General features: G+C 38.3%; 6 protein-coding genes across 6 annotated transcripts; 4 read left to right on the top strand and 2 right to left on the bottom strand. All coding sequences in view use genetic code 12, as the record gives it.

Annotated features, from left to right (window-relative positions):
* Positions 1–151: 151 nt before the first annotated feature.
* On the top strand, positions 152–1,348 carry PVL30_005669 (uncharacterized protein; the record flags this gene model as incomplete). Its single annotated transcript, XM_001524071.1, has 1 exon — positions 152–1,348. One exon carries the CDS (start codon positions 152–154, stop codon positions 1,346–1,348), a length of 1,197 nt encoding a protein of 398 aa, XP_001524121.2.
* Positions 1,349–1,624: 276 nt separating this feature from the next.
* SRC1 (inner nuclear membrane protein enriched at telomere/subtelomere region) lies at positions 1,625–5,066 on the bottom strand (the record flags this gene model as incomplete). The annotated part of the gene is made up of 3 exons (XM_001524070.2): positions 1,625–2,152; positions 2,366–4,800; positions 5,048–5,066. The coding sequence occupies 3 exons, from the start codon at positions 5,064–5,066 to the stop codon at positions 1,625–1,627; spliced, it is 2,982 nt and encodes a 993-aa protein (XP_001524120.2).
* Positions 5,067–7,417: 2,351 nt separating this feature from the next.
* On the top strand, positions 7,418–9,601 carry PHO80 (Pho80p cyclin; the record flags this gene model as incomplete). Its single annotated transcript, XM_001524069.2, has 1 exon — positions 7,418–9,601. The coding sequence occupies one exon, from the start codon at positions 7,418–7,420 to the stop codon at positions 9,599–9,601; it is 2,184 nt and encodes a 727-aa protein (XP_001524119.2).
* A 2,543-nt stretch (positions 9,602–12,144) lies between these two features.
* SNQ2_2 (ATP-binding cassette transporter snq2) lies at positions 12,145–16,665 on the top strand (the record flags this gene model as incomplete). The annotated part of the gene is made up of 1 exon (XM_001524067.2): positions 12,145–16,665. The coding sequence occupies one exon, from the start codon at positions 12,145–12,147 to the stop codon at positions 16,663–16,665; it is 4,521 nt and encodes a 1,506-aa protein (XP_001524117.2).
* Positions 16,666–16,940: 275 nt separating this feature from the next.
* PVL30_005665 (uncharacterized protein) lies at positions 16,941–18,860 on the bottom strand (the record flags this gene model as incomplete). The annotated part of the gene is made up of 1 exon (XM_001524065.2): positions 16,941–18,860. The coding sequence occupies one exon, from the start codon at positions 18,858–18,860 to the stop codon at positions 16,941–16,943; it is 1,920 nt and encodes a 639-aa protein (XP_001524115.2).
* A 1,920-nt stretch (positions 18,861–20,780) lies between these two features.
* Positions 20,781–21,644, top strand: PVL30_005664 (uncharacterized protein; the record flags this gene model as incomplete). The annotated part of the gene is made up of 1 exon (XM_001524064.2): positions 20,781–21,644. One exon carries the CDS (start codon positions 20,781–20,783, stop codon positions 21,642–21,644), a length of 864 nt encoding a protein of 287 aa, XP_001524114.2.
* Positions 21,645–21,960: the final 316 nt, after the last annotated feature.

Raw genomic sequence — 21,960 nt, 5'->3', positions numbered from 1 at the left:
ATTTTCAACTAAACCATCATTTAAGTTCTACTATTGAAAGAAAAAAAAAAAGAATAATAAGAAAAACAAAAACAAAGACAAAACACTTTCTCCTTCACCCTCCCATCCAATCACCTTTTCACCAAGAGTTTTTACTATATACTTATAAGCCATGCCAGCCAGTGATTTGAAACTTCGGAAATCTTGGACTATTGTATCCTTAATAATCACGTCTCTTGTGGTGCTATCTATTTACAACTTGTCATCGGCAACAATATCGCCAACAATTGTCCCCGCTTACCCATCGTCAAAAGGTTACACCGAAGGTGCGGGACTGCTACTGGAAAAAGAATCCTCAGAAAAAAAAACACCAGATTCTACACCGTACTCTAAACAGAATTATATCGAAAATCTGACCGGATTGAAGAAGATTACATACACATTGAAACAAGCCGAGAATGAAAAGGTATCATCTAGTCAGAAACCCACGGTGTTGATTGTATCATCCGTTGGAAAGGATGAGCCATATGGCCCAGGCCGTTCCTTTGAACTGTTCATGGACACTATACTCACCTTGATTGATAATACTGACTCAAAATACCAGTTCTCCCTTGGTCTCCAAAACAACCATTTGGCAGAATTCAACAAGATTGAATCACACATTGCCGCAAAGTTGGAAAGCCTTGCAACAAAGTTTCACAAGATCACTTTGAGCTCAGCACCGCAACTAGAAGGAGAAGGGGTCTCTCGGAACGACCGCCATAACGATGCCATGCAAAGAACCCGTCGTCGTTTGATTGCAAGAAGTAGAAACTTTCTCATATCTCAAGCACTTGCGGATGAGCAATACATTATCACCTTGGACTCGGACATTATAGGCTTTGAACAAGGGCCTAAGATGCTTGAAATCATGATCAACTCCAACCGTGACATCATTGTTCCACGGGTTACGCGAGGAGGCATCTCGGATTACGATAGAAACTCGTGGCGTGGTAAGAGAACTAAACCACTGCAAGAAGAACTTGACTTGATGGATGCTAATAAATGGGGTGAATTCCGATATGTTCCAAGAGATGTTCAAGGAGAAATCTATCATTTTTACATGCACGTTGATTCCCAATTGACAGATGAACAGAAACAACTCAATTATGCTGTGCCGTTAGACTCGGTTGGTGGAGCAGTGTTGTTTTTCAAATCGATTGTGTTCAAACAAGGTGCCAATTTCCCAACAAGCTATATCATTGGAACAACATGGGACCGCTCGGAAGGATATGATGGGATCGAAACCGAAGGATTATGCTATTTGGCAAAGCCGTTGGGATATTCATGTTGGGGTATGCCCAATCTCGTTGCTTACCATATACCTTAGAGTAAGATACTGATTTCAAAGAAGAAAAATGGAAAATGGAAAATGGGAAAGAAATTAAAGGGGAAAGAAAAGAATCAAGGAAGAAACATATGGTGATTAATTAACCTTAAGTCTTAATAACACTAGTTTAAGAAAATAAAACTTGTATCTATGACAGAGTAAGATTGCGTGTGAACTGAAAATAAGCACTATATATAGATAGAGTACAATGGCAATGAGACAATACGTCTCTGCCAAAATGTCTTTATAAAACCGATTCAACGCATTTGAGGACATTCACAAAACATCTAAATCAATCTCATTGATCCATTGCCAAACCTTCATGATCTCGCCATACTCTTCCACAATATTTGTGACAATGTTTGTGTTGTTGTCAACTTTATCACTGACTATATTCCATAGCCTCATCCTCTCTCCCAAATTATGTTCGTTGCTCAATATAAGATCCCTCAACTGATTTGATCCAACATATGGCTTGACTCTAGGATCATTTTTCGAAACCTTCAATTGCGTCACCAATTTGTTGATTACTTCTTGGTATATGATATCGATCTTGACCAATTGGAGCTGGTGATTCCTATATTTGTACTGTAAAACTTTAAACCCGATAACTACGGCCAAAATTATAAAAATGGGTAATTTATACTCGGTAACATTCCCAACAAGTCCATTTTTCAACTGGCACTTCAAGCTAATGTTTGATAAGGACGTTGATCGAAAAATCTTGTTTGCCTTTTGTACCGCGGTCTCCGTGTTGTCAACGCCAACAGAGGATCTTGTATCTGAAATACTTGTAATTCTTGACTAAAAAAAAAATGAGGGAAAAATAAATTTGTTAGTAATAAAGTTCATGAAATGGATTCAAAACCCCATATTCCTCTTACCCTGCACTCTTAGGCTTGTCATCTACTCAACCGCATTGAAAAGAGACTAGGGAAAATAGTTGAGGGCTCGTGGTTGTGTATGAATCAAAAATAATAAAAAAAAAATAATAAAAAATGAAAATTATGTTCGTACTTGCCTTACAATCACCTCTGGTTCCTTCTCCAATTCGGCTACTGATTTTATCCAGAGCTCTTCAAACTCCTCAATTGTAATATATGGAGCCTTCATGGATAACAACAAGTCATGCAAAATAGTTAACGAGATACCACTCTCCTCGTCATCGTTGCCCTTGCCACAGGACACCTGTGCATTCTTAGTTCGTAACAAGTCCAAAGCCACATCTATCATAATCTCCAACTTCTCGGCTTTCATTGTGTCAGAAACACATTTCTTTCGACCTGGTATAATAAAGTCATACCATGGCTTGTACTCAACAAAATCCTCGTAGCATGCGAGTTCTAAGTTTGGAAAGCAACGTGCATGTGATGGACATGGAATACAGTTTGGCTTACAATGATCATCCAAAAATTTTCCAGCTTGATTCAAAGAAACACTTTCAGCATTACTTAATGTAGGTTGGTATACTTCCAGGCCACAATATCCAACCAAATACTTTTGCTCGTGGTACCAATATCCGAACATGGCCAAAAAGACAACCAACGAATAAGAAACAAACGTAAATAACGCACTGGTAATACTGATTGGCTTCCATCCTTTGTGGCCGTCCTTGTTATGAGCAGACTCTTTTGGAGCTTTTATTATCTTACTTCCCACGTCAGTCAACTCCTGTTCACCCATTCCTTCATCCTCTCCCTTTTTGTTTTCTTCTTCTTCTTCTTCTTCTTCTTCTTCTTCTTCTTCTTCTTCTTCGTCCTCATCATCCAGGAAGTATTGATTAGAGGAAATCGAAATTAATCTTGGTTTCGGGGTGAGCGCAGATTTAGTAAGAGCAGTCCTTGGACGTCTTGGTAAATCATTTACAGATATCGGAGTGACGATTCTTCTTTTTATTTTCCTGCCAGCGCTATTGTTCAATGCTTTGGATTCAGTGGATGTGCTGTATTTGGCACTTTCTGTTGATGGTGTCTTTTTCAGCATTGTAGTAGATATATCACTTGACTGTTTCTTTCCTTTTGACAATGATGAGGAAGATGAAGATGATACACCTCTCACCTTTGTTTGTGAAGTGGGAAAGGGGGACCCATGTTTTGGAGTGTTCAATCCGTTGTGTTTAGAGGAATGAGAGGACAGATATTCCGTCTCGGTTTTCAGCGGAGTCTGAGATACGTGTGGCAGCAGCGTTCTTTGTTTAAACTCGGATGAGTAAAGCCTTGCACTGTCGACTGACTCATCCTTGGTCGTACTCGCCCTGAAGGGTTCCGTTTCTAATTTGATTGTGGGTTCCAGGCCCTGAATGGTAATACCCAACAGATTTGCAAAATCATGATCAATTACTGGAGAATACTGGGCTTCCATCACTTTAGTATTGACGTTGGTATCTGTTTCATCAGCAGCTCCAATTCTAGTATCAACGCCAGTGATAGACTCAGCATACTTCAGGTCTACGGGCGTTTCCAAAGTCTGCGAATTTGCTTCCAGATCAAGTGTTGCCTTTGATGTTTCATGATCTTTCCCATCATTGTGTTTTACTTTTGGGGAGCTTTTTAACTTGTTTAAATCATCTTTGGTAATAACCGAATATTCGAAAATCTCGGAATCACTATCCTCAAATATCGACTTGTTTGGAGATCTTTGCTTCGAAATGATTTGTGATGTGTTTTGAGAGCTACTCTTGGAATTGGGCTCCGGGGATTTGTGTGTTTTAGCAACTTTAACTTTAGGGCTCTTAGTTTCTGATTCAAAGTCATTAGTGCGCTTTCTCTTTTTCTTACTTAAGTCTCTTTTCCTTGTCTGAAATACATTGTCGTTGCTGAAACTCAGACCTGCTTTTGAGTCGCTTGCTGAATAATCGCTGTCGATCGAGTAATCGCTGTGGTTGGCCGACTTCATATCGGTTGTATCTGGTTTGACCTCCATCTCTTCCAGCTTTGAATATATTTTCAAATCGTTCTTTTTTGATTTTGCGTTGCTTCCAATGCTATCTCCGCCCTTATCATTGGTCGTTGGAGAATTTCTCAACTCTTCTTCCAATTTCTTCGCACCACCGCTAGGAACTCTTTTCAGGTAAAGATCGTCCGTTAATACCTTGGTCTCTCTGGATACTGTTCTTTTCGTATTTCTTTTCTTCTTTGTAACCTTTGCATTTTGATCCATCACAGAGCTAGTATCGCTTGGGTCATCAGTGCTGGACAGGCGACTAAACTCACCTTCAGCATTCTTTTGTATTGTCAGTTTCAGACCGCTGTCCTGGGCATTGAGGAACCCTTGGTCGTGTGAGTTTGTAACCCTTGTATTATACTCTGCTAACCATTTCGAAGCATTCGGTCTTACTTTCTCTTCAAAAATTTCAACGAGATCTGTCTTTTTGGCATTACTAGGGTATACTACGTTATGTTTATTGAGTACGTTTCTCAATTGTGCCTTCGTTGCTGATGCTGGAACCCAATCTTTTAAAAATAAAGGAGGCAAATGTTAGTATCGACAAATTCATTATTCCAAGAAACATCCATCCTGGACTGAATGCAGAAAAAAAAAATTGAAGAAAATTCACAGATAAAGAAATAGGATATTTTAACCCATTCGGGCACTCACTCACTCACTCACTCACTCGCCCACCCCTATTAATTATATCTCCCATCCTCTTGTGTATGTGTGTATGTGTGTGTTTTCTTTCTCTCTCTTTAAATAACGTACCTGGTTGCAAATGATCCATTATGAATGAGTTTAGACAAAAAAAATCTTAGCAGTAAAGTTGTTGTCGTGATTGTATTTAATGGTGTTAACACTAATACTTCTTCTTTTTTTCTTTTTTGCTTTTTTGCTTTTTTTTTGGAGTTTGGAAATGTAGTTTGAAATTTGGAATTTGGAATTTGCTTTCCTTCTCAAGCAATCATTGTAATCATGCTTGTTATTGTTGTGTTTTTTTTTTTTCATTTTTCTGTTGATCTCGATTCTTCACATTCTTTGTTTATGTTTTTGCGGAGCTTGCACGACGCTAGACTGAAAAACATTCGCCGCTTGAGAACCGGGTAAGTAGCGAAAGTGTTTCTTCCTTCTCTCTTGTGCTCTTTTTAATCTTCTGCTTCCAAAGTGTATAAGATGTCTTGTCATTTAAGTCATCTTTTTCCTTTTCCTCACACATTGATAATCCTTGTTGACTACTCAATGATTTTGATCAATCAAGAAAAGAAAGAGACATAAAAAAAATAAAAAAAAAAAAAGGATAAGAAAGAAAAAAAAAGATAAAATTAGAGAAAAAAATTAGCAAAAGGTTCGTATTATATTGGTCTGTAGTATAGTGTGTGGGAGAATGAGTTTATTAGCATAGACTTTTGTTATTTTGTTAATCGATATAGCCATCTAACTCAACTACAAAATTTTACATACGCAAAATGTGCACAGCGCAGCATTGATGTGGTTGTGTGGGTGGCTACTCGGTGATGAAATACTGTTTCAAATGTCTGGAAAAGCCTCGACATTTCAAAATACCATTGAATTCGCAAGGAATGACAATACTAGCTCCAAGAACGGTGGGGGGGGGGGGGGGGGGGGGGTTCGGGAAAGTAAAACGCTAGCCACTTTTTCTTCACTTTTGTTTTCCCACAATTACTTTTTCTCTCTCACCGAATTATGAGGAATGTGTGGTGAAATCCAATACGATGAAATGGAATGTATTGAAAGTGGCGGATGGGAGGCACGGGATGAGGGAAGGAAAAGAAAAAAAGAATCGAAATACAAGTACTGATACTTTGGCAATTATATATCATAATATATACATATTTATACACACATATATATATATATACATATATATATATTCGTCGCCGCTTTTATTCGATTCACTCAGATTGAAGCAACTCTTAGCAAGAATGCCTTTTAGACACTTTGGAGTGGTCATAAACAATATGGTAATCTGTATTCAATTTCTTCTCTCTCTTTCCCACGTGCGCCACGTGTACTACGCATACTATCTACTAGGGTATTTTGTGTAACAAATACGTATTTGTTAAGGGGAAAAGAAAACAAGGAAGGTGCCTGTGGCTATAAGTGCAAAAACAACACAAGAACAAAGAAAGTAGCTCAAGATACCGATATAAATTGCATCCACCCTTCCATCTTATCTCGTGTTAACTTTGTTACTAGCACCCATCCCCCCCCCACTCCAACTCACTTTCCTCTTTCTCTCTCTACTCTCCCCTTCATTTGACCTCCTTTTTAAATGTATTATTTGAAGGAGTATTTAGTCTTTACGATTCAAGATGATTAATCATCTTCAAGATCGAGAACTCGAAATTGATGGTACCAAATGGTGGTGGAAGAATGTTGCCCCCCCCCCAAAAAAAACATAAAAAAAAAAGATAAAAAAGATAAAAAAATAAAAAAATAATTTAATAAAAAATCACCACCACCACCATCACCACGTGTGGCCGTCTATGTATGTATGTATGTGTATGTGTGTTAATTTAAAGAAGCTTATGAATACTGCTCAACTCTAGGAGGCATAACACACGAAGACTTACCCACCCCACACCTATGTTAGGAGCCACAGGAAATGTAACCTCTTTTCTGATAAGAAATGTTCTTGTATAGGCGGTCTATAAATATATACAAATATATATTTATGTATTTATATATTTATGTGCATATGGATATAGGGTCAACAGATTGTTAGCACTGTATTGGCATATCAGTTTTGAATATAGAAAGAGCACACATTTTTTTTTTTTTACAAGAAGTTTTTCTTTTTCTGATTTTCCTGGATTTATCACAAGAACAAGAAAGTGTCCTTTTGGGTAGTATTTCCTTGTTGTAATATCGTGTGAACTGCTCAACCCTTTCCTTCATTTCGTTCAAGTATTTACGAGCAGCTCACACTTGGCTGTTATAAAGGTAGGAACAGATTGAGTAACCTCTGTGAAGGAAAAGAAAGAGAAAAAGAATATCTGAGTGTGTGTGAGTTAAAGAGAAAGAGAGACAAAGAAAGTGTGTGCGTGTCTGTGTGTGTGCGTGTCTGTCAAAAGTAAAAAAAAAAAAGAAGCAAAAAAAAAAAGTATAAACCAGTTCATGACCTTACTTCGACCTTTAAAGTCTCCGCCAAATAGTTTACCATCGTCGCCATCTTCAGCCACGGCATCAGGAACAACATTTTCTATAACTTATATTCACCACCATTCTGCCGATCGGTACATTCCCAAAACAAAGTCAAACTTAAACCCCAACAACAACAACAACAACAACAACAATAGTAAGAGTAAGAACACTAATCATAATAGCATAGTAAGAGATGGTATAGCACACAGTTTCCACAGAATAGAGAAGATGTCAACAACTTCAACTACCTCAACAAGATCTTCACCTAGTCCCGGAAACTACATTGCAACATCACATTCGCCGTTTAATAGAACGCTTTATGCAAACTCGCCCCCGATATCCACCAGCCCCAGCACAACAATGAGATATAGCAAATGCACTGCAAATGCGAAACGACGAGATAATCTTGAAGAGCTTTATAATTTTAGTAACCCCAAGAGTAGTGACCACTGCACGAACAACGACATTAAGAGAGTCACGAGTATCCCGAGAACATCGCTTTTTATCAAGAGCAGTATCGACGATGAGTTTTTACTGCAGTATCTCCAGTCGCCCAATATCAAAACAACTTTGAATGACAAACAATTATATTTTGAATCAATAGACAGACAGAGAAAAGTAAGGTCAATAGAAGTTTACAACAAATACTTGAACAAGGCACGCCGTCCCAGCTTCACTAATCCTCAAGTACGATCCTATGAGTTTCAAGTTCCAAAACTGCAATCTAAACTAGATGCAAAGTCGCAAACTACTTCTGCATATGAACCCACGCTCATCAAAAAAAGTAATCTGGGAAAATGGCAAAATGATGCACATCCCCTCCCAAAAAAACAGCAGCAGCAACAACAACAGCAACAACAACAACAACAAAGGACGGGAGAGACTTTGGTAAAAGCGAGGCAGAGTGTGGAAGATACCATTATAACTCAACGATTACCTAGAGTGTTTTCAGATTGCCCAATTGATCATTTAATAATCCTTATCTCGAGGATGTTACAGTCACTCATTACCTTGAATGATAAATCCGTACCAGCGTCGATATCCAACCCTCCGGTTGCAACTTCCTCCTCAACCTCAACAAATCTCTCCTCTTCCGCTAATTCTTATTCTTCACAACAACAACAACAACAACAACAACAACAACAACAACAACAACAACAACAACTTCATCATCAAAATCATCAACCAGCCAATAATTTGTTGACCAGATACCATTCGCGTACCCCACCAGCAATATCTACATTTACCTATTTGACTAGATTAACAAAATTTAACAACTTTAACCCCACTATTTTGTTAACTACAATCTACTATATAGACTTGCTCTCGCACCAATACCAGCCGTTCTTCACTTTAAACTCATGGACTGTGCATAGGTTTTTACTTGTTGCCACCATGATTGCCCAAAAATCGCTTGAAGATTTCTTTTATACAAACGACCATTATGCCAAAGTTGGTGGTGTTGCCTTGGGTGAACTCAACTGTCTTGAACTTGATTTCTTGAATAGAGTAGATTGGAGATGCATACCTGGCAAGCAAGAAGTTGACAAGTCGACGGGTATGTTGAAGAATTATATCGCATATTCAAAAGACGTTTTGGAATTGTATTATTTCCAGTTGATTGAATTGATGGGTAAAAACACTCTGCATGATTCAAGGGATTTTGGTAATGCGGAAAGAACTAGTGGTTGTGAAACTGAAGACACGGGAGGTGGTAAGCATCTTGTACATTATGTGCAAGAAACAGAAGAAATACATAGAAATAAATCAACCACTGAAAGTGGCGCTCAGAATATTGTCAATTCCAGTGGAGATGAGATAGATTGTTCTGATAGTGACTTTCACTTTGGCGAGTCCGACAATGAAAATGGCGATGGTGACGATAATGACGATGACCTGTACGGCAGTGATCTGGTGGAAGACGAACTTGGAGACGAAGGTGGAGAAGCCTGTGATGATTGTGATGTGGAGCTTGATAATGCCGGTAATGAGCAATACATGTCAGTGAAAGGTGGTGCTAATGGCAAAAGGGTTGTCGCTTGTGACCACAAAGTCAACCCATCAAAGGCTGTCCAGTTGGTTCCTAGCAGTGCAAACGGAAGCCGTTTGTTAAGCCAGCCGTCGCCACGCTTCAAAAGAAAACATAGCGATGATTAAGTCTTCAATTATAGAAAATATATATATATATATGTTGATCCGAGTCAATTGTGTGCACCTAGAGATGCTTCTATTTGTGAAAAAAGAAAAAAAAAAAAACAGAAGTTGACTCTGAAGAATGTACTCTTTTTATTGTTTTATTTTTGGTTCAGTAGGTGATAGAAAAGAGTAAATAAAATGAAGCAAATGTAGATTTTGATTGTAATCTCAATTAACTTTGCAAGCATGCATGCATGCGAATAAACAAGGAAGTGACGTCAAACCGTTTCATAAACAAGTCAAATGGATGTTTTTTGGCTTAATGTTTTTGGATGCTTTTCTTGTGTTATCTCTTTTTCTTTTTTTCTTTTTTGGACATTATATGTGTTCTGTAGTTTTTAAAATTTGCAGCAAATATTTTACTCTACTCCTGGCACTTCCACTCAAAAGGGGCGGGGGGGATAAGAAAGAGAGAAAGAGCGAGCAAGAGAGAACAAAATTGCCGATATTGAGAAAAATAAAAAAAAAAATAAAATAAAAAAAGCGGTGACGGCCTTTTTGATTTATAGCTCCTACAAATCTTAAGAACAATCTTTGCTTGATATTTCACCCAGTTGTTCGTTTGATAGGTTTTGATGAGACGAGTGATTGAGTTATGATTGTCTAAATGAACATTTACTTCTGAAAGGCAACAATTATTTTGAAGGTTTGTTGAACATTTTCCAGTTTTTTTTTTTTCCTTCGGTTATAATGTGGAAAGTATTTCTTGGCACGGAAAGTTCAGGATGATTAACTTCTTCGACATTCACTTTTGAGTAGCTTTCTAGCCCCATGACATTCTCCGTGGCATTTTTTTTAGCTACTTGTTGTCTACCATCGAATTAGACACTGTTGTGCAAAGTGCTGGAACATAAAGCGAGGCAAAATGGTAGTGGATCTTTTCAACTGATACAGCCTTGGCCTTACGGATTTTAGTTACATCCGTTACTGCTCAGGTATATGTGTTATCTCCGCAAATATTCTTTTGGCCCAAAAAAAAATACATAACAAGAACAAAAAAAGAAAAATGAACTGAAAGAAGATAGAGAACTTGGCAATGTTGATGAAGTTATTGTTGTTGTTATTGTTGTTGTTGTTGTTGTTGTTGTTGTTGTTGTTGTTGATAAGATGATAAAATGTAGACATCAAGATATTCAGTACTTGATTGAGAAGGGAGCCATTCAATAGTTAACTGATAATATATAGCTTCATTTACTTGGTAATGCATCAACTGCCAGCTGCACAACAAAAAATTGACAAGGTCTAATATGTTGAATCTTTCATGCACTACTTTACAATATTGGATAGAGAGGAAGTACGTTTAAGTTTAGGCTTGTAATACTCACTAACTATGAGAATCACACCAAAAGAAAAACTTTCAGCCATTTGTTATTTAATCAAAAGTGCACACTAAACACTGCAGAACTAGATCTAATGTACAAAGTCAGCGGGTCCTCTCGTTGATTCCTTCGCATTTCCTTGCTTAGGTAAAAATTCAACATTCTGGCGTCAAACTAGTCATGACCATTCGAATATACCTTGAAATGATTGGAACTATCCTGAAAAGTAAGGGAGGTTTGAAACGGTAAAATGAAGTGGGCCAGCAACAAACCTTGACAGTGCTGGGTTAGCCAAGAGATTAAAAGATATAAAAATAGAACAGCATGAAGTAACAATTGCTTTTCTATCCCAGTATATCGACCTTCCCGTTGGTACTGCGAGATTATAAATTGTTCATCTTTTATTCTTTACACTATACCTGTTACTTTTTCATCTCTTGCAAACTACGAATAGATTGCGGCGCGGTGGCTGGGAGATACGGAGCGGAGATAAAAAGTACGGAAGTAGCTATATCACCTCCAGTGGCAAATAGTAGCTGCTGCTGCTGCTGCTGCTGCTGCTGCTACCCTACTGCAACGAAAAAAAAACCACAATAACAGCCTTATATTGCCCCCTCCCCCCTACTTTTTGTGTCACCTGAGAATTATTGTTTTTCTGTCCTTCCTTTCCTGTGTTGCTCATGAAAAGTAGAAGATGTAAACAGCTAGAGCCTAACCATCGGTAGCTACATGTACTACATTATATTATATTATATTATATTATATATATATTATATATATATATATATATATACAAATTGATAGATTGATATTTATATAAATATGTATTCGACATACGGCCAGAATTCTTTTCAACCTCCCTCTTTTTCACACAACTTCCTTTCTTTGGGTGGTACATCAATTCAGACTTTTACCTCAACTATAGTGGCTCAATTATTGTCTACTGAAATTTCATCTCACAAAAGAAAAAGGGAAACTCAGAGACTCTTTGTATCATCAAATCATCAAATCAACAACCAAACCTATATCTACTAAGGATTCAGAGCTGTTGGACAAGTAGATTTAGATTATTGTGTTTTTCTTGTTTTCTTCACTCCTGCTTACTTTGCTCGAGTAATCACGCATTAAGCGAAGGGAAAACAAAAAAAAAAAAAAAAAACTCAATAGTTACGACACAATTCAAGTATGATCGTGGACGAGTCGAGTTCAACTAATTCGTCAATTGCCGAGTATACCGGTCACCATCATCAAGACCAGAAAGAGAAACTCGAAGCAGAAAAGCTTTCGAGATATGAGAGTCACTCGCAATTTCAAGCTGATTACAATGACAATGATGAAGAAAGCAGACGCCTTCATCTCGTAAGGACAATCACAGCATTATCACAAAAAGAAGGTGCTGGTGCATTGGACTCCATATCTCGCGAAATCTCAAGACAAGTTTCTAATAAGGATGGGGGGTTTGAACTAAAATTGGATGAGTTCAATTTGATGAGGATATTGTCAAACTTTGTTTACTTTGCCAAGAAACAAGGCATTGTCTTGAGAAGCAGTGGTATCACATTTAAAGATTTGTGCACATATGGTACTGATGAATCGTTTGCAGTTGTCCCAACATGTCTTGATTTATTAAAAGGTCCCATTGGAGGTATACAACAGATAGTTTCAAAGGCAAGAACTCCAAACAAGAAAATTTTGCACAAATTGAATGGTTGTGCAAAACCAGGGGAGATGGTTTTGGTTTTGGGTAGACCGGGTGCTGGTTGCACAACCTTTTTGAAAAGTATCAGTGGAACCGATCATGACCTCTATAAAGGTGTCGAAGGTGATATTAGATACGACGGATTGTCACAAAAGGAGATGATCAAACATTTCAAAAATGATTTGGTTTACAACCCGGAGTTGGATGTCCATTTTCCTCACTTGACTGTTGACCAAACCTTGTCGTTTGCTATTGGATGTAAAACACCAAATGTGAGAATTGATGGTGTGTCTAGAGAACAGTTTGTGCAAGCAAAAAAGGAAATCTTGGCCACTGTATTTGGATTAAGGCATACGTATCACACAAAAGTTGGTAATGATTTTGTTAGGGGTGTTTCTGGTGGTGAGAGGAAAAGAGTTTCCATTGCCGAGGCATTGGCCTGTAATGGTACCATTTATTGCTGGGATAATGCAACTAGAGGGTTGGATGCCTCAACCGCATTGGAGTTTGCTCAAGCTATCAAGACATCAACAAAGATTTTAAAAACAACATCTTTTGTCTCTATCTACCAAGCTGGTGAAAACATTTACGAGTGTTTTGATAAAGTAACAGTGCTTTACCACGGTCGCCAAATCTACTTTGGTCCAGCAAACAAAGCCAAAAAGTTTTTTGAAAAAATGGGTTGGCAATGTCCGCCACGACAAACGACTGCAGAGTTTTTGACTGCATTAACAGACCCTATCGGACGATTTGCAAAGCCTGGATGGGAAAACAAAGTTCCACAGACTGCCGAGGAGTTTGAAAGTTACTGGCTCCGCTCGGAAGAGTACAAACTTTTGTTAGATGAGATTGACGAGTTCAATAACTCAATCGATGTTGATGAAGTTCGCAAGGAATACTACCATTCAGTTCAACAAGAAAAAATGAAAGGTGCAAGACAATCTTCACCATTTACAATATCGTATCTCCAACAACTCAAGCTATGTGCAAAGAGAAGTGTGCAAAGAATATGGGGTGATAAGGCGTATACAGTAACACTTATGGGAGCCGGTGTTTCCCAAGCATTTGTTGCTGGTTCGCTTTACTACAATACTCCAGATGATGTCTCGGGTGCTTTTTCGAGAGGTGGTGTCATTTTCTTTGCTGTGTTGTTCATGTCCTTGATGGGGTTGGCAGAAATCTCTGCGTCTTTTGCTAGTAGACCCATTTTGATGAAACAAAAAAACTATTCAATGTACCATCCTTCGGCAGATTCGCTTTCCAACTTTGTCACCTCGATTCCAATCAGTATTCTTATCAACATCTTCTTTGTCATAATTTTGTACTTTTTGTCAAACTTGGCAAGAGAAGCTGGCAAGTTTTTTATTTGCTTTTTGTTTGTTGTGTTGCTACATATGACTATGGGCTCTTTGTTCCAAGCCGTTGCTGCTATAAACAAATCGGTTGCTGGTGCAAATGCTTTGGGTGGTGTTCTTGTTCTAGCCTCATTGATGTATTCATCGTATATGATTCAAAGACCATCTATGCATCCATGGTTTGAATGGATTTCATACATCAACCCAGTGTTGTATGCATTTGAAGCAATTATCGCATCCGAATTCCATGGCCGCCGTATGCCCTGTACTGGTCAATATCTTACACCTTCTGGTCCTGGATATGAGAATTTGTCAGCTGGAGAACAAGTGTGTACTTTTATCGGTTCAGTTGCGGGGCAAAACTGGGTATTGGGAGATGACTACTTGAGAATAGCGTACACGTATAGATTCACACATGTTTGGAGAAACTTGGGCATTCTTATTGGGTTTTTGGCATTTTTTTTGGCAATTACATCGTTGGGAACTGAGTACATCAAGCCAATCACCGGTGGCGGTGACAAGCTTTTGTTTTTGAGAGGCAAAGTTCCTGATAAGATTATTTTGGCAGCAAAGAAGGGCGAAGGGGATATTGAAGAGGGCCCTGCAATGGAGGGTTTGGATGACCGTGAGGTTAAAGTTGATCTTGGTGATGATGAGTTGAAGGTAAAGGATATTTTCATTTGGAAGGATGTTGATTATGTAATTCCATATGATGGTAAACAGCGTAAATTATTGGACAATGTGAGTGGCTACTGTATTCCGGGTACATTGACTGCATTAATGGGTGAATCAGGTGCTGGGAAGACCACTTTGTTGAATACTTTGGCACAAAGAATTGATTTTGGAGTTGTTACTGGTGACATGTTAGTAAACGGGAAACCATTAGATTCGTCATTCAGCAGACGTACAGGGTATGTGCAGCAACAAGATATTCATGTATCTGAAGTTACAGTGAGAGAATCATTGCAATTTGCAGCTAGGTTAAGACGCCCCAAGGGTGTAAGTGATAAGGAAAAGTTAGATTATGTGGAAAAGATCATTGATGTTTTGGACATGAGCACTTATGCGGATGCTATTGTTGGAAGATCCGGTAACGGGTTGAATGTTGAGCAAAGAAAAAAATTGTCAATCGGTGTCGAATTGGTAGCTAAACCATCATTGTTGCTTTTCCTTGATGAGCCAACCTCGGGGTTGGACTCTCAATCAGCATGGGCCATTGTTAAGTTATTGCGTGAATTGGCCAATGCCGGACAATCTATTTTGTGTACTATCCACCAACCTTCAGCAACATTATTTGAAGAATTTGATAGATTATTATTGTTGAGAAAGGGGGGTCAGACTGTTTACTTTGGCGACATTGGAGAGAGGTCTAGAACCATTTTGGACTATTTTGAAAGAAACGGAGCAAGAAAGTGCCAAGATAGTGAAAATCCAGCGGAATATATACTTGAAGCGATTGGGGCTGGTGCGACTGCTGCTACTACGGATGACTGGTTTGACATTTGGTCAAACTCGCCGGAAAGACTTGCTGCTGATAAAAAGAGAGATGAGTTGGTTGAAAGCTTGAAAAGTAAACCATCTGACTTGACTAAGGAACAAGAAATAGAACTAAGTCACAGGTATGCCATGCCCTATTGGTACCAATTTCGGTGGGTCGCTAATCGTAATGCTTTAACATTCTATCGTGACCCTGATTATATAATGGCCAAAATTTTTCTTATGACAATATCTGGCTTGTTTATTGGCTTTACATTCTTTGGATTGAAACATACAAAGACTGGAGCTCAAAATGGTATGTTTTGTGCTTTTTTATCAGTTGTTGTGTCAGCGCCAGTGATTAATCAAATTCAAGAAAAGGCAATTGGAGGTCGTGATTTGTTTGAAGTTCGAGAGAAATTGTCAAACACATACCACTGGTCATTGATGATTCTTTGCCAGATTTTGAATGAGATGCCTTACTTGATGATAGGTGCAGCCATTATGTTTGTTTCACTTTACTTTCCTACTCAAGTCGATACACTGGCAGCACATTCAGGTATGTTTTACTTTACACATGGCATTTTTTTGCAAGGGTTTGCTGTTTCGTTTGGTTTGATGGTGTTGTACATTGCCCCAGATTTGGAGAGTGCAGCCGTCCTCGTCTCCTTCCTTTATACGTTCATTGTTGCATTCAGTGGCGTTGTTCAACCCGTCCAGTTGATGCCTGGATTCTGGACTTTTATGAACAAAGTCTCGCCATACACCTATTTTATTCAAAACTTGGTCTCGTCGTTTTTGCACGGGAGGACTATACGTTGCAGTGATAAGGAACTTGCGTTTTTTGACCCACCTTCGGGACAAACATGTGCAGAGTTTGCGGGAGATTTTTTGAAACGTGCTGGTGGGTATCTTCAAGACCCCAATGCTACATCCAATTGCGGCTACTGTCAATTCAATAACGCTGACCAATATTTGTCAACTATTGGTGTCAAGTTTTCATACAGATGGAGAAACGTGGGGTTCTTCTTTGCGTACATTTTTTTCAATATCATCATCTGCATGGCCTTGTACTACTTATTTCGTTTCAGTAAATTCACAAACAAACTTAAAGGCTTGACAACTGTATTAAGCAAAAAAAAAAAAAAGAAGGACCAAAAGAAGAATAACACATGAAGAAAACATGTAACTACGATAATGCTCATGAAACATGTAAAAGCAAATATATTATATTACCAAGGTGGATAAACTAAAGGATATACATATATATGTATATATATGTATATATATGTATATATATGTATCTATGTGTAAACGATTATGTAAATAAATCAAACACTGTTTTTGTCATTAATCATCAAACTCACGTATTAATAAATAAACAAAAAGAGGGAGGGAAGAAAGGGGATAAAAAAAAACATGATGGAAAAAAATGAAAATAGTTATCGGTTTTAGGATGGTTTAATCAACTCAAAAGAACAGTATAAACTCTGATCGACACTCATAATCGCCCCAAAATTGTTGAACTCTCCGCAATAATTTGGAGCGCTGAAAACAGTGACTAATTTTCGCTTGTTGAAAAATTCGTACCCGTCCTCTACAACCATGTGTCCTCTCACAATTAAGTCGAGCTTGAATTTGGAACAGAAATAGTCAACGTGTCGTTTTCCAAAGCAGTAGGATACCCCACGATCGTTTTTGGGCCAGTTTGTCAAGGAAAAATTCTTCACCAGAGCGTCTGGATCTGACCACAATAAATCTGCCAAGAGTCCTCTGTCTGGAACGTCGGTAGGCCTCTTGATGTCTTCGATTTGTTTGAATGTGTTCATTTCAGGTGAAAGCCCTCCATGGACACAAAAGATCTTGTCATTGATTGTAGCAGCTATCGGCAAAGAATTGAATACATCAACAAAGCTTTTCCACAATTTGGGCACTTTCAATCTTCTCTTGCACTCGTCGTAAAAGCCATAGATTTTTGTGATGTTGGCAGACTCGTGGTTGCCTCTCAACATAAAAAAATTTTCCGGATACTTGATCTTGTAGCAAAGAAGAAGCAAAATCGTTTCCAATGACTTTTCACCTCGGTCAACATAGTCCCCGAGGAAAAGGTAATTTGAATGTGGTGGGTAGCCACAGCAATTAAAGATTCTAACAAGGTCATGAAACTGACCATGGATATCGCCAACAATCTTTACCGGTGGTGACAAGCGCAATAATGATGGTTGTTCTAGAAATATCAGCCTGCTCTTGCCCAAAATAAACTTAATTTCGTTAGTATCAACGTCTAAGACAGATTTGGACTTGCGTGATGAATGGCGTTTCTTGGTGGCTAATAATCGCTCAATTATACCGTCAATGTCTACATCGTACTTTTTCGAACTCGGCTGCAAAGGTGGGGAGTCGGCAATTGTCGCAGTGGATATCGAACTCGATGATCTACCTGTCAAAAGCTTTTTTACATGCTTGACATCAACTTTTGCATGAGAGTTTCCAGTGTCGATTGATTTTACTATTGGCTCAGGCGAAGTTTCCAAGGATGGACTGTGTTCGGCTATAGAGTCCAACTTTGAGAAAAGACCATCTTGGCTATCCATGACTGGAATGTTCTTGGCATTGATAATGCTGGACCCTCCTGGACTAGAGTTTATTGACGATAGCAGATCAGAATCCTTCGTGTCTAGACCCATAGTGGTGAACGCAGGAGACGATGCAGAAAGTTCCAGCGACTCGACTGACGAGGGTGCATCTAGCTGTTGTTGATGTTGAAGTTGATTTTGGTACAGCTGGTGGTGGTGATGGTGGTGGTGGTGGTGTTGTTGATGATGTTGTTGTTGTTGTTGTTGTTGCTGTTGTTGTTGTTGTTGTTGACTTTTCAACAATTCTGCCATGGACATGCCAATCTCCATATCGTAGCTTGAAAGAACGTCTTCTTCTCTTTCGTTTAGCCTTGATTTGCTTTGAGAGTTACACCTAGTAGAAGGTGCAACGATTTCGTCATCATTACTCCATAAATCGTCATTCTTGAGATTGAAATTTGAATATCCCTTTTTCGAGGATGACACAGAACTGGAATCGATGTTGATCGCAGGTGATGTTGCGTGCTTACTTTTCTCGGAACTTGGCGTCGCTCTACTGTGTGGGAGCGTTTGGACCTTGCCGTCGCTATTGTAGTTGTAGTCGTGGCGACTTCTATAATTATTTTGAAGTGTATTGATATTTAGATTAGATAGCGCAGGCGCTATATCATCTGGGTCTAAGTCGGTACTGCCTCCGTTAGCAGCACTGCTGCTGCCACTGTTTCCTTCATTTGTTGATGATGATGATGATGATGACTTCGGTAGGGGTTCATTTTTAGACGGGCTATTTCCCATTGGTCGGGCTATGGAAAAAGTTGAATATGGAAAAAATTCAGAAAAGATTGAAAAAAAAAAAAAAAAGAAGAAAAAATCTGTTTAAGCTTGTTCTACCTTATAAAGGTTGTTTTTATGGTATTTAGGAGAAGGGTGTACAAATGTGGGAGACAAGAAAGGTTGTGGTAACTAAAAAGTGGTGTTCAAGTATTTGGAAATAGGGAATGAAAATAATGTGAAAAAGGAGCTGTGGATTGATTATTAATCTCACAAGATAGTCCCATCGATTCTCCCTATTCTTTATCCATCCAACGAGAGAGTGCTAGTGTGAGGGTGTAAAAAAAAGAAAGAAGTGAAACGATAAAGGACGTGTATGAGTGCACAAAATATCAGCTCTTTTTATTTAATTTGATTTTCCCTTTTTTAAAAAATAAAAAATAAAAATAAAAATAAAAATAAAAATACAAATTACAGAAAACAATTTCCTATATACAGTTTGTTAATACAGCGATTGACTCACAATGTTTCCTACAATAACATTTCATGACAAAAATCTTTTACATTGAATCGCTGGCATGTAGGAACTAAATAGTTTCGTGTGTAACTCCTGATCCCAACCAAAGTGCCTGCTGTTGTCAAATCAGTTTGTAGAAGCTGAAAAGATTCTGAGGGAATTCGCTAATGTGCGTGAGTGTATGTAATTTGTATAGCATCTATTCATCACGCACTGTGATATCTCAAGTACGACTAGGCTGTGCTTCTGTCACATAATCCGTCATCGGGAGTGTTAAAAAAGAGATTATGTAATACTTATGTAATATTCTTTTTTCCTACGCCAAAATTTTGATTTTAGAATCATCGTTTCAGCTCTCGTTTCCACTTACGCACCAATTTACCAACTGTCTCTCTCTCTCTCTCTCTCTCTTCGTACATATTAGCTTTTACTAGCGCGCCATAGATATCTTCCTATTTTCATTCCATTCTTGGTATACTTTGCAAGCTGTGATTCTTGAAAACTGTAACTAGTATATTCATTTCTTCTTCTCGATGGTGCTTTTTGCTGAACTTAATATTTAAAGCCTTTTTTTTTCTCCTAAAGAAAAAAAATAAGTTAAGGTAAATTTCAACATTTTTAGTTGGATTTTGCTGCAAAATTTGTAAGTTTAAAAAAAAGACATACTATACTTCTCTTTACCCCAAACTTTAGAAACTGGAAAAGGATTCCGCTAATTCAGTTTCTCTTCAATGCTGAAACACAATTGAACACCTCTAAACTACGTTATTTGTTTTGGTTTATTACTTTTCTTTTCCAATTTCACGTGTGTGTGTGTGTGTGTGTGTGTGACCGCGTGTTTGGAAGGGAGAGAGAGAGAGAGAGAGAGAGAGAAAGACACAAAGGGGGTGTGGAAAGGCGAAGCGACAGTGGTGGCGAAAAAGAAAGACTAGGCCGGACTTTTTTTTTCTTTCTTTCTCCTTTTCTATCAAGAGGTAGAGTTTCATTCCTTACTTGATTGATATTTCTCGCGAAAAGAGACATAGCTAGCTGACAATTGGTATTCTGAAGTAAAAAGTCATGTTTATAAAGCAACTACGTCTTATATACGTTTATACGTAAAAACATGCTAATGGCGTGCTATAGTAAATAAAATGAAATGTTATAATGGTGGAAAAGGTATAGAATAAAGCCTTTTGGTCACGTGCGCTACTGCAATTAATCCTTTCTCCTAAGATTGCAAGCAGCAGCAAAGCAGACTATATCTTATTGTTCCACAAAAATATCAGACTGTGGAGAAAGAGCAAAAGAGAGAGAGAGAGAGAGAGAGAGAAAAAGAAGTGGAAAGAGATCAAAATAGAAAAGATACAGTTGCGACCAGGTGCATGCTGCTTCCATTCAACCACTGTTGGCGTTACCTCTCCACAACGATCCGAACACAGAAACAAATGGCATCGAGCTCAATACCAAAAAAGATCAGAAATGCTGGAATCCTTATTATAGGAGACGAGGTTTTGAATGGAAAGATTCTCGATACTAATTCGTACAATTTTGCTCGCTTCTGCTTCAACCAATTATCGATCCCATTAAAGAGAACAATTGTTTGCGGTGACGATGAAGCTGACATTAAACAATCTTTGGATGTATTGTTGAAGCAGGATAATCTTGATTTTGTTGTCACATCGGGTGGGTTAGGAAGCACTCATGACGATATAACGTATGAAGTGTTGGCGGATTATTTTGGGTTGGATTACAAGATTGACGACCAGGTTGTCGAGAGAATGAAGTCTCTTCGCGGAGATTATTTGACAAAATTGGATAAAGATCAATTAAGTGCGTTTTACAGAATGGCAACATTACCCACATCTAGAGCTGGGTGCAAAATTAGCACAAACAACTTATTCTTTGACGATAGTCTTTGGTTCCCAATTCTTGAGATTGACGAGCGTGTTTATGTCTTGCCCGGTGTTCCGCAATTATTCACTAGACTCTTAAATGATATGAAGCAGCACTTGCAAAATCGAGTAACTTCGTTAAAGCTTAGTCGCAGATATGTAGTTACAAAATCAGGCGAGACACAGATTGCTCCATTTTTAACAAAGCTTCAACAAGAATGTAATGCCACATATGGAAACGGTACTATCAAGCTAGGAAGCTACCCGCACATGGAGCTGAAAATGAATACCATTAGTGTTGTGGGTAAAAATGATACCCCTGGGGATAGCTTGGATGATGTAATTACACAATTACTTGAGAATATCGGAGGCGAGGCAAAAGAGATCTCACAGGCAGAGGAGGATCAATTGAAATGAATTGCTAAGAATATTCAAAGAAAAAGGAAAACTTTGACACTAGCAAACAAATGGGATTATAACAATAGCAACAGAAGTACTAGCAAAAGCAATTATTACAGTCTTCACAACACAATTACAGTCTTCACAACACAATTACAGTCTTCACGATACAATTACAGTCTTCACGATACAATTACTATAGGAGCACTATATATAGTAGTAATGCTTTAACTTCCCTGAATAATATACAAAACTGTCTCAGAGTGGTCTGACAACTAGGAAATTAGGTTCAAGGTTTTTTTTTATTTTATCGCGAAGTATTCTTTAATTTTGC

Source organism: Lodderomyces elongisporus, chromosome 8, assembly GCF_030384665.1.
Source record: "Lodderomyces elongisporus chromosome 8, complete sequence".
Taxonomy (NCBI): Eukaryota; Fungi; Ascomycota; class Pichiomycetes; order Serinales; family Debaryomycetaceae; genus Lodderomyces; species Lodderomyces elongisporus.
The sequence above is the reverse complement of the archived record's forward strand: the minus strand, read 5'-3'. Positions and strand labels throughout refer to the sequence as shown.